The sequence below is a fragment of the Populus alba genome, chromosome 5, assembly GCF_005239225.2.
Source record: "Populus alba chromosome 5, ASM523922v2, whole genome shotgun sequence".
Lineage (NCBI taxonomy): Eukaryota > Viridiplantae > Streptophyta > Magnoliopsida > Malpighiales > Salicaceae > Populus > Populus alba.
This window is the reverse complement of record NC_133288.1, coordinates 9,667,820-9,680,584: the sequence shown is the minus strand read 5'-3', so window position 1 is coordinate 9,680,584 and position 12,765 is coordinate 9,667,820. Positions and strand designations below refer to the sequence as shown.

Below are 12,765 nucleotides of genomic sequence, written 5' to 3'. Positions count from 1 at the left end.
AGTTTATTTTCAATAAAAATTATTATGATCAAGTCACAAATTTGATATCCTAACCACATGGGCTTGGATTTTTTTTTTTTTTTTATGTTATAAATTATATATTTATTTATTGTTGTTGCAACTTGTTTTTATTATTATCAAGATATCCCACTAAAAATGCTACCCAAGCATCATGATATTGGGCTCATGATTCTCAGCTCTTGTTTTGCTACTTTCTCCGCACTATAACAAATTCCCTTCTCCGACTCTCTTGGATCTTTGATGCATTCTACCTTGGAATATTTCTTCACAAACATAGCTGAAACCTCTCCTTCGCTTTAACATCTCACATTCCATTCTAAACAATTGTATTTCTTCCACATTCTCATACTAACATAGTTCAAAACCTAAAAAGAAATGGCGAGGCCACGCAGCAGCAAGCGTAATTCCTCCTCAAGTTCTTACACATCAACAATAACCACCATAGCCTTCATAGCATTATGTGTTATAGGTGTTTGGATGCTAAATTCCAACTCAAAGGTTACTCCACAAACCACCAATCACGCCACCAAATCCACCACCACCAACATGGCCGCAGACGTGGATGTTTCTACCTCCACTGAGGTAGAAAACACTGAATCCAGAAACAAAAAGGATACGCCTATTTATGAAGACAATCCAGGAGATCTTCCTGATGATGCTATCAAATCCGATGAGCCTAAAAGCAATAATGACAATGACAATAAAGAAGAAAGTAAGGACGGAAAACAAATAGACGATGGCGATATTAAGGCTGATCAAGAGAGCTCATCACAGGATTTAAAGGGAGAAGGATCTGGCGAGGAGCAGCAGCAACAGGAAGAAAGACAAAATCAGATATCTGAAGAAAGTTCAGACACTCAAAACCAAATAGCTGATCAAACCACCCAAGAAAGTTCTCAATCTGATGGTAGCCAGGAAACAAGCGCTAATCAAGAACAAGAGCAAATTACAGTACCTGAAACTGATGATAGTAATTCAGAGGATTCTACAATTCAGAATGAAGGACAAGATCAGAAGCGGCAACAACTACAACAAGAAGATGTTGCAAACAGTAGTAAAGATTTACAGGATTCTCAGAACCCAGAATCAAAAAAAGACCAACAACAACAAGAGAGTACCGGACTCAAAGAAAACGATCAAGAATCTAATCAAAATGAGAAATCATATGAAGACCAACAACAGCGACAACAACAAGAGAATACTGGACTCAATGAAAACACTCAAGACTCTAATCAAAATGAGAAATCATATGAAGAGCAACAACAAGAGCAAAGACAAGAAGATGCTGGAGTTCAGAATTCTTCTCAAGAATCCCAGAATGAGGTATCTGAAGAAGATAAAAAAAAGAGAATGCAGCAGCAGCAACAAACATCACATCATCAAGAAGCCGAAAAAGAATCCCAGGTTGATAGCAACACAAACCAAGAAACCAAGCAGGACTCAAGCTCTGGCGAGTCAGCATTTCCAGGTAGCGAGAACCCAGGAATACCAAAAGAATCAAAGGAGTCAAAGAAGTCATGGTCAACTCAAGCAGCAGAGTCAGAGAATCAAAAGGAGAGAAGGAAGGAGGAATCGGACGGTAATGATAGTATGTATGGGTACACATGGCAGCTCTGTAATGTCACTTCAGGTCCTGATTATATACCTTGTTTGGATAACGAAAAGGCCTTAAGACAATTACATACAACCGGGCACTTTGAGCATAGAGAGAGACATTGTCCTGAGGTTGGACCCACTTGTTTGGTCCCACTTTCTGAAGGGTACAAAAGACCCATAAAATGGCCTCAAAGTAGAGACAAGGTATATCATTGAAGCTTTATGGTTAGATTAGGATGATTTTTGTGGTCTTGTAACTTTGTTTAGTGTTTGGTCTTGTAGATATGGTATCACAATGTACCTCATACAAAATTGGCAGAGGTCAAGGGTCATCAAAACTGGATTAAGGTTACTGGTGAGTTCTTGACCTTCCCTGGTGGTGGAACTCAGTTCATACATGGAGCTCTTCACTACATTGATTTTGTTGAACAGGTAAACTAATCCCCTAATTCAAATTCTTGCATGATGCATTGTGTTAGTGGAGTCCTTAAGGAATATTTCTATGCAGTTTGAATTCTATTAGAGGTGGTAGGGTGGATATTTACCAAGAGTAATGCTGAAGTAATTATTGCTTTTATTGGCAGAGTGTCCAAGGTTCACTAAATGTTAGAAAGCAAGGCTTGGTCTCGACGCAATAAAATACCACAGCTATGAATCAATAAATAAAACTAAAAAGCACTTGAGATCGTGGCCAGTAGGGGAAAGGATTTGTTTTCTTTTTATGTATCCGGATTCAATTATTTTTATGTATATTTGTTATTCTTGCAGTGCTTTACTGTTTATTAGACTTGCAGAATGTTCAGTAGATCTGGAGAAATTAGTTGTTATATAAGCTGACCCGGACACCTTAAGTTATCAAAATAAATTTTTAATAAATAAATAAAACTAATAAATGTCATAATTGAAGCGATGCGAGCATTCAGGCTCATACATTATTTAGCTATGCTCTAGAAGAAAATATACTCGTCCAGCGGGGATACTTGCCATCCATATTGCCCCGTCTCCGTTGCATGAATTCTCATTTTTATCCAATGTTGGTGGTGCAGGCAGTGCCTAAAATTAAATGGGGAAAACACACTCGTGTGATACTGGATGTTGGGTGTGGAGTTGCAAGCTTTGGTGGTTATATTTTTGAAAGGGATGTTCTTACAATGTCATTTGCACCCAAGGATGAACACGAAGCTCAAGTTCAATTTGCCCTTGAAAGAGGAATACCTGCCATATCTGCTGTCATGGGTTCTCAGCGTCTCCCATTCCCTAGTAGGGTCTTCGATCTCATCCACTGTGCACGTTGTAGAGTCCCTTGGCACGCAGAAGGTTACAACTCCTTCACATCTCCAGTTTGAGTACCATATAAATTATGATTCCAGTTGAACAAACAGCATGAAGAGCATATTTCTTGTAATCTGCCTTAGCTAAAGAGGTTTATGTACTTGTTCAGGTGGCAAGCTGCTTTTGGAATTGAATCGCGTTCTCCGACCTGGAGGTTACTTTGTGTGGTCAGCAACTCCTGTTTACCAAAAGCTTCAAGAAGATGTGGAGATATGGCAAGGTTGGATACCGAGAACTGATGTTTTGAACGATTTATAAACTTACCTCAACCTGACCTCTTGTTATTTTTCTAGCTATGTCTGCATTGACGGCATCTATGTGTTGGGAGCTTGTGACTATCCAGAACGACAAACTTAACGGTATTGGTGCTGCCATCTACCGCAAACCTACCACAAATAATTGCTATGATCAAAGAAAGAAAAACAGTCCCCCAATGTGTAAAAGTGACGACGACGCAAATGCTGCCTGGTCAGTTTTCTCTCAACCACTCTTGATGGCTCTAACAATTGGAAATGGCTTCAACAATAGCTAAACTGAAATTATGGTCACTCTGGTATTGCATTTTCAGGTATGTACCTCTGCAGGCATGCATGCACCGGGTGCCTGTTTCTAAAACTGAGAGGGGGGCTAAATGGCCAGAGGACTGGCCTCAAAGACTGCAAACACCTCCTTATTGGCTAAACAGCTCCCAGATGGGGATCTATGGTAAGCCAGCTCCTCAAGATTTTACTACAGATTATGAACATTGGAAGCATGTGAGCAACTCATACATGAAGGCATTGGGTATCAGCTGGTCGAATGTGAGAAATGTAATGGACATGAGAGCTGTTTATGGAGGGTAACGATATTTTTTTCCATTGTTGTTACTAATGTAACTTGCAAGATGGAATCGTTCGATTAAAAAGCATAATTTTCACATGGTATTGATGCAAAATACATGCTTTATGCCTCCAGGTTTGCAGCAGCTCTCAAGGACATGAAGATCTGGGTGTTCAATGTCGTGAACACAGACTCCCCAGATACTCTTCCGATAATATATGAGCGAGGTCTTTTTGGGATATACCATGATTGGTGTGAATCCTTCAGCTCATACCCTCGAACTTACGACCTTCTACATGCTGATCATCTCTTCTCAAAGCTGAAAAAGAGGTAAATCTACATGAGATCTCACTGGATCAGTACCTTTCATTAATTTTCCATGTACGATTCACTTTCTCCTTCTTGAGAGCTTGATGACCAAATAGTGCTGTGGTTTTTACAGGTGCCAACTTGCTCCTCTATTGGCAGAGGTTGATAGAATCGTGAGACCTGGAGGTAAATTGATTGTTCGAGATGAGTCAAGCGCAATCGGGGAAGTTGAGAACTTGTTGAAGTCTCTGCATTGGGAGGTTCATCTAACCTTCTCCAAAGACCAAGAAGGTTTACTCAGCGCACAAAAGGGCGACTGGCGACCACAGACATATGCAGCTCTCTCCTGATCAAGAAGAGAAACAGCATCTGGTTCATAATCTTGTGCTGCCCCTTCTCAACAGTTTATGGACTTGCAAATGGAAGCTTACTGTAGAACTTTTCTTTCTTTAAAATGTAAAATCTTCTTTTGAAATACAGCTAGGTTAATGTTTTTGTTATTGTCAAGTAAACCTATCACTACTATAATCACTGCATAGATATAAAGTATCCCGAGGGGAGAAATTTGGCATCAGAAAGTTCGTCGCTCATAACTCACTAACTTGTCCTCTTAGCTGCATCCATAAATCTGGGATCTCACCTGTTCGCTAACCCTAAAAGCCCTCCTTCACCACTTAGCAGATCATTGTGATACTCATGGAGCTTAACAGATAAATTGACAGAGACTACCAGGGATTGCGTGTGCGTAATAGGGACCTATGACTAATAGAGTTCACTGTGATCCAGCCAGCACCATGATAACATAGTTTTTTAATCCAATTTTTAATCGCTATATTGTTTTGGTAGGAATCTATTATTGATTCAAAATGAAAACTGCCACTAAACCTTCTCCAGTGCCAGTGCACTCTCCCTCGTACATATAGGAAAAAACCCGTGGATAGGAAGAACTCTTGCGATGCAAATCCAATGTATCCATCACAGAATTGCCACAGAATCATTCAACATCAGCAACTGAAATTAATTAGCTGCATTCATGATGCTAATAAGAACTCATGGGAACTCCAATTTGGTAAATAATTCGCATGATGCTTGCAGAAACACATCCAATATTGGGCGATGTCTTCCATCTTCTTAGGAAGACATTCTCTTCATATTTTTATTCGTGTATAAAATATGATTCGTATGAACCACAACTCTTCGTCGGTGCATTAACAAATGGAGTGAATTGGAGACATGCATAAAAGTAATGAACAAGTCTCCGAACTTTCAGACTTAAACTTGCTTGATCATTCCCAACTTTCCCTTTGCTTAGCACTCAAGACTTGACCCAGTACGTAGATGGGCCATTCCTGGTCCTTAAGATACAAGAACAAGTCTTTTTTCTTTCTTTTTTTTCCAAGGAGTCCGACGTGTCATCTATATTTTTCATTAAGCGGGTTGCAAGCTTCTGATAGTGGCAGACGACCAGTGGTCTATTATTATGTTTTTTTCAAGAAATAGATGATACATTATCTATTTTTTTTAATTAAGCGGGTGACAGTCACATGTAGTGGCAGGTAACCTGTCATTTATTGTTATATTTTTTTATCACCTTCAAATTTTTGGATATCAAAAACTTAATTTAAATTTTTTTTTCTTAAACACATTGTAAAATTCTCCATAAACCACTTACCAACCCCAAAACACCTCAAAATCACTTCAAAAAAATTAAAAATGAACTGAATCGAAAAATCTAAATTAAACTTGATCTACCTTGTTATGCATTTTATAGAAAAAAAATCACTACCATCAAAACCCCCTATCTAATAAAACTTATTAACACATGAAATGACAAGTTTCGTTGTTGAAAAGTTATCATTTGTCAATTTTCTCTTTTTTTTTGTATTTTCAAACAACCTAGTTCTTTACGAAAACTTGAAAGATTGAAATATAAATAAACTAAATTTTTGAATCAAAATTAAATATATAAAAACTGTAGGGATTGCAAAATAAAAGAAAGGAAAGTAGGTGGACTAAATAAAACTATTTCTAGTGAATTTGAGATTGGCAATAAGATTTCTCCTTATTTTATAATTTGTTTCTTTAATTGAATTTTTTTTCTTTAACAAATTCTAATAAATTGATCATGATTTGGACATGGAATGCAGTAATTGAAAAAAAAAAAATTTGAGGATGAATTCTTTTAAAAAAAAATTGGGTTATTGTAGATTGTTATATTAAAGTATTTTACCTAAAATATATTAAAAAATATATATTATCATTTTTTATGATGATTGATTTTTTCATCATAATACAATTAATTTAGGTTAATTTATGATAATTATAAAATTGTCATAATTAAATCCTGATATTAGAGGTATTTTTTTAAAAACAAAAGCAACATTATGACATACACATTAATATCGCAAAATATCTAAAATTTAACAAAGCAATTATTGATAAACATTATATATCACTATTAATTAATCTCATTTTGCATCATAAATGAAATTTGAACATTTTATAGCATAATTATATATATTAATGTTACTTATATTTATTTAATATGTCCTATCTCTCTATATACCATTAAAGGTGTGATGTCAATTTGTTTTTTCCCTTAAAAGTTGCACAAATCACCACAGCAGGTGCCCTACAAAGCCATGATTTTCTTCTTCTTTTCTTATTTAGTTCGATCCCTTATTCCTCAACCTGAATTAGGTCTTGAGTTTTCTTCTCCCTCTTAATTCACCATTCCTCTAATCTCTATCAAATTCCTCCTGCCCACTAATTCTATCAGCATTTCAGTTTTGCAGCTAGGTAAGTTTCTTATCCACTGGTTAAAAAACATGGGATGAAAGGATATATTATGCTTTTATTCAAATATCGTTCTAGTCTTTTTTTTAAAAAAAAAGTTTTATATTATTTAATCTAATCTGAATTTTTGTTCTTCAGATTTTGGGTTCTTGGCCTTGATATAAGTTGTTAGTCACTTACATGGAGACCTTTTTTATTTTGCTTAAATTTTTATTTGATTAAAATCTTAGAGGGTGTTTGGTTTTTAGGTAGCTGGTGTGTTTTGGAGAAACCAAAGAAATTATTGTTTGGTTAAACTTTCAACCACATTTTTAAAATGTGAGGCCCAATTATATTCGTGATTCAACCGCAAATTCACAAGAAGCAACTCACACATGCTTTTGAAGTTGATTTGAAAACAAAGTTGTCTCTCTACCGATAATTTTTGAAAAGAGAAAAAAAAAAAAAAAAAACCATTATAAAAAGAAACCAAAATAACCCAATATTTTAACCAAACATATTATAACATGTTTTTGGTCAAACAACAATTCAAACCATAATTTTAACTTCACATATATTTTTACTTAGCCCAATTAAAAGTAAAAGTGATTTTTAAAAAAAATTATTTTTTTTTTCAAATTACAACCACAATATATTTTTTTGTGTTTTGACCACAAATTATAAAAAAGCATTGTTAACATGCAAATTGATATATAAATTAGTTGTTCTTTTTAGTAATTTAACAAGCAACAACTTCAATTATTAAAGAAACACTTATTATTTACTTTTTTTAGAAATATTTTAATTATAGTTTTAACCAAATATCTATTTAAATCAAACATACCATAATAAAAGGTGATTTTTGAAAACTAACTTTTTTTTTTTCAAACTACAAATACAAAAACAAATAAAATTTTAAGAAAATCATGCTTCTCAATTAAGTGGAAAATGAGAATTCCTTCACTAAGTCATGGAAATTTCTTAAGAATCGACAACATGTTTGGAGGATCGTATATGGGTCCAAGTGACTATTTAGTGTACATCTCTTTCATAATTGGTTACAGAGACGATGATTCAGCTGTATTCAAATAGATATGATAAGTGTTTAAATAGTTAGATGAGTATGATGATAGTGTGATTGATTTTCATAGTTGTAGTTCCATGGTAAAAATGAATAGCTTGTTGGACTTTTGGACAGAATAGCAGTATAGATGACTCATAGAGTAGTAAATAAGGAGTAGAGGATAGGTTTCAGCTCCCATGAACAAGCTAATGTGTTTGGGAACACGGTCAGGTCGTATTTTTTAAAAAATTTAATTTTTTTTTAAAATAATTTTTTTTAATTTTAAATAGTTTTGATGTGCTGATGTTAAAAATAAATTTTTTAAAAATAAAAAAACTTTATTTTGATTATTTTTAAGTAAAAAGTACTTTGAACTGTCATCGCTACCATAATCTCAAACAGTTAAAGAGTGTAATTTCCAGTGTTTTAAAAGTATTTTTTTAAAAAAAATTAATTTTATTTTGTTTCTTCAAATTACCACTCTTGTGAAATATTTAAAATTGTAATCTTTTCAACTAAAGAGTGATATATATTTTCACTTAGACATGCATGGTGAATATTCCTTCTTGTGAAATATTTAAATGAATCGTGAAATTTGTATTAGTAAATTTTGTTTTAGAAATGTATTTTTGTTGTGGTTTATTGTGAGCTACCTCATTGTTGTGGTTAAAAAATATAAAATACAAAAAAAAAAATTACAATCTTTGATGAAATCACCAACAAAATAAAATTCTTCATTTGTATTTCCACTCAATATTTAGCAATTAACCAATGAAATTATCAATGATAAATTTTATTAAGAGACTAAATAGCAACAAAATTGCTGATGAATATATATATATATATTATATAGTATCTTTCAATGCCAATTAAATAAAAAACCTCGACAAGGTACTTTTCGATGATGATTTTTCATAAGCAATTCTATAATAGAATTTTGCCTCAACACCCACAAAATATTATGCTGGTGTTTTACAATTTTATGCTTGAGTTTGTAGGCCATTAAAGAATAAGTTTCGTTCTCAAAAGATCTAATTAATTTCAAGATTTTAACTCGAGAATTAAAGAAAAGAAGAAACTTGTTTGGCAACATTGATCCAATCCTACCTTTTCTAGTTACTGAATTTGTTTTATCATATAAGCTTAAAGAACCAAATTTATAATGTTTGGGACTTCTAATTTTCTTACATCTTCATCCCGTATTAATCGGTTCAGAGAAGAGGAAAAATATATTCCTTCACACTTGCGGCGCAGCTTCAATGATTTCACATTAATAAAAAAACATGTAACTTTTTTAAATTACAATATAGTTTGATAACCAATATGCAATGTACATATTAATATAAGGTCCATACAAATATTGAATTTTATTATAAGTATGATATACAATTGAATTTAAATAATAAAAAAGTAAATTGAAGATTTATTTTAAAAGATTCATTATTTAATTAAGAAACAACAACAATATATTTATATATAATCAGATTTGATTCATGGATGCATTTTCCTTGCCTCCAAACTCATTATTTAGCAAGGTCAAATTGCCTCTCATTTCTGTTGACGTTAATGGTTTGTTTGAGATTACGGTGGATATTATTTTTTTAAAATAATTATTATTTAAAAATATATTAAAATAAATTTTTTAAATTTATTTTTTACTCTAAAAACACAATAAAAATTTTCAAATGTTTTTCAAATGAATAATCGCATATATATAATTTTGTCAAATTCTCTAATCGATTCTTAAATTAATTTGGCCCAAATAACTTCTACGTATATTTAGAGTTGGTCTGAAAGAATTATAATTTTTTAAAAACTATTTTTTTATGGAAAACTATTAAAATAATTTTTATTTTATTTTTTAAATTTTATTTTTAACAATAACACATTAAAACAATACAAAAACACATTAGAAAAATTAATTTAAAACTAGAAAAAAAAATTAAAAAGTTTCTAAAAACATAAATATACCACTGGCAAACAAGTGATCCATAAACAAGACCAAACCAACAGAGGGGAGAGCTTTGCACCAAATTATGAAGGATTATCATTATCAACTAAGCGTCCCTAACACAGTTATGGAAGAGGAGGTTTAAGGAAAGGTCTTATCAGTAAATTGCTTTCATGTCCTGTCAAGGTCGATGAACTTCCCAGTATTTCAAACTACCCTCAGAAACCACAGACATTCTTAGTTACGCAACAATCAACTTTCCATCTCCCTTTCCTTGTTTAGAAACTTCACTTGATCACTTCTCTTCCTTTTTCATCTTCTTCTCTTTCCCTTCAAGAAGCCACTGTGCAAGACACCCTTGTTGTCTCTCTCTCCCTCCACATTTTATTTACTGCTACAGCTTTCAGAAAAAAAAAGTAAAGGAAAACTATGGGTCGTGGAAAGATTGAGATCAAAAAGATTGAAAACCCCACTAACAGGCAAGTCACCTACTCAAAAAGAAGAAATGGTATTTTCAAGAAAGCCCAGGAACTCACTGTTCTTTGTGATGCTAAGGTCTCTCTTATCATGTTCTCCAACACCAACAAATTCCATGAGTACATTAGCCCCTCCACGACGTACGTGTACAATATATGTTTCTCTCAAAGTATTTCTTTTTTTTTTTCTTTGATCTCTCTGTCTTCGATGACGAAGCTATATGAAACCTTAATAATGGAACTGTACGTGTTGGTTTTATTATTATGACCAGGACAAAGAAGATCTACGATCAATATCAGAAGGCTTTAGGCATAGATCTGTGGAGCGCTCAATACGAGGTTAACATCTCTTTCTGCCTTTCTTCTAATGTTTGATCTATATTCAAAGGATTTTGTTTGTGAGGTTTGCAGAAAATGCAAGAGCAATTGCGGAAGCTGACAGATATCAATCATAAGCTGAAAAAAGAAATCAGGTAACTTTGAAAAAGAAAGAACCTTGATGATCCATACATGTACGTACGTACGTACGTATGTATGTTTGTATATGGTTGTGGTTGTGGTTTTAGTTTATTTCTTTTTAATTAGGGGAATATTTGTGAAGTGGAGCTGCTAATTAAGGTGTTGGTTTTAACAGGCAGAGGATAGGAGAGGACCTCAATGAATTGAGCATTGATCATCTGCGCGTTCTTGAACAAAATATGACTGAAGCCTTGAATGGTGTCCGTGGCAGGAAGGTATGTCAGATGCTGGATTTGATTTGGGGCTTTTCCTAAATCCTAAAAGTGATTTGGGCTTCTTGTTAATTTTGTGGACATTTATTAATAAAAAATATTAATTAATTATGATCTTCACATTTGTTGGCTCAAAGGAAAATTTAATTATTGTTTTAAGGAAAATTTATACACCTTAGAACTTAATTATGCTTCTTTATTTTAGCGTTATGGGCTTTCATGAACTGGATGCTGGGTGCATGCATGCCCTTGCACTCATTTCATATTTTAGGAACATTCCTTGTCAAATTAACAGTTTATACTAACAATTTCAACATTCTTTGACTGTTTACAGTACCATGTTATCAAAACACAAACCGACACCTATAAAAAGAAGGTTAGTGATATATAAAATGCGTTTTCAATTTCATGAACGCAGCTTTTGGAAGAACAAATCACTCTTGTTATATAAATAATTGCAGGTAAGGAGTTTGGAGGAGAGACATGGAAACCTCTGGATGGAATATGTAAGAATCTAAACTTTCATGTCTTGTTTTCACCAACTTCTCAACTTAGAATAAACAGAAGGACTAAACCAGAGAATTTCTTCTTCTTTTTATGGTTTTCTTTTGGAATTCAAGGAAGCAAAAATGGAGGATCCACGATATGGATTCGTGGAAAGTGAAGGAGATTATGAATCTGCTGCTGCTCTTGTAAATGGGGCTTCCAACCTCTATGCATTCCGCCTGCACCAGGGGCACCACCACCACCATCCTAATCTTCACCTTGCTGGTGGGTTCGGACCTCATGACCTCCGTCTTCCTTGAGTGGTCCTAGTCTTCAGACATCTAATCTGAGTGCTCTCGTGCTAATCAGAGATGCTACCTGATGTTGAATAATGAAGAACGTAGTGAGGTGGACTGATTATAGTCCACTGCAGATATAATTAAACTATATTTATGCTTATATAGATTGTAATTTGGTGCATCAGGATAATGTGTTGGTAAACTTATTAGACTGTGATTTGAGCAACTGAGTGCAAATGGCCATTTGGAGAACCTGGGAATTTTGTGCACTGGTACTGGAGATGGCAGAAAAATCTCTTTATTTCAAGTGATTATTTGTTTTTGTATCTTAAAAGTTTTTTAAAAAAAAATTATTTTTTTAAATTATTTTTTATATATATTTTCAAATTATTTGGATTTTCTAATATTACAAATAATTTTTTCAAAATAAAAAAATTATTTTAATATATTTTAGAATAAAAAAAACTTTTATCATACTTTTAAACCTTATAAAATAAGATTGTTAAATATTTTATATTTCCTTTCCATTTCTTTTTGCTAGCGATAGATTTCCTTTAGATTTTATCTCTTTTCTTTAGATTTTCACTAGGGAGGATCACACCGGTTTGGTTTGATTTTTTTATTTGATTTAATTTTTTTGCTTGGTTTGATTTTTTTATTTGGCTTGGTTTTTGCTGATTTAGCTCGGTTTTTTCTAGTTTTTTTAGATTTTGGTTAGATTCGGTTCGGTTTTTTTGGTTTTGGACTTATAAAACTGAAACCGAACCTGTTGATTTTTTCAAAATTTTAATCAATTTTTTTTTATGGTTTGATTTTTTCAATTTTTTTTATTTTTTCAGTTTAATTAGTTTTTAAATTTTTTTACTCATCCATAATTTTCACCACGAGTAATTGGGAAAATAAATCG

The 12,765-nt window shown here is 33.1% G+C and overlaps 2 protein-coding genes across 2 annotated transcripts; both read left to right on the top strand.

Moving 5' to 3' along the window:
* Positions 1 to 231: 231 nt before the first annotated feature.
* Positions 232 to 4,658, top strand: LOC118030032 (probable methyltransferase PMT25). The gene is made up of 8 exons (XM_035034056.2): positions 232 to 1,821; positions 1,900 to 2,049; positions 2,664 to 2,934; positions 3,059 to 3,169; positions 3,243 to 3,417; positions 3,518 to 3,787; positions 3,904 to 4,098; positions 4,211 to 4,658. The coding sequence occupies exons 1-8, from the start codon at positions 397 to 399 to the stop codon at positions 4,425 to 4,427; spliced, it is 2,814 nt and encodes a 937-aa protein (XP_034889947.1). The 5' UTR covers positions 232 to 396; the 3' UTR covers positions 4,428 to 4,658.
* Positions 4,659 to 10,146: 5,488 nt separating this feature from the next.
* Positions 10,147 to 12,094, top strand: LOC118029988 (agamous-like MADS-box protein TM6). The gene is made up of 7 exons (XM_035033996.2): positions 10,147 to 10,483; positions 10,615 to 10,681; positions 10,754 to 10,815; positions 10,977 to 11,076; positions 11,408 to 11,449; positions 11,535 to 11,579; positions 11,694 to 12,094. The coding sequence occupies exons 1-7, from the start codon at positions 10,296 to 10,298 to the stop codon at positions 11,877 to 11,879; spliced, it is 690 nt and encodes a 229-aa protein (XP_034889887.1). The 5' UTR covers positions 10,147 to 10,295; the 3' UTR covers positions 11,880 to 12,094.
* The last annotated feature ends 671 nt before the right edge of the window (positions 12,095 to 12,765 follow it).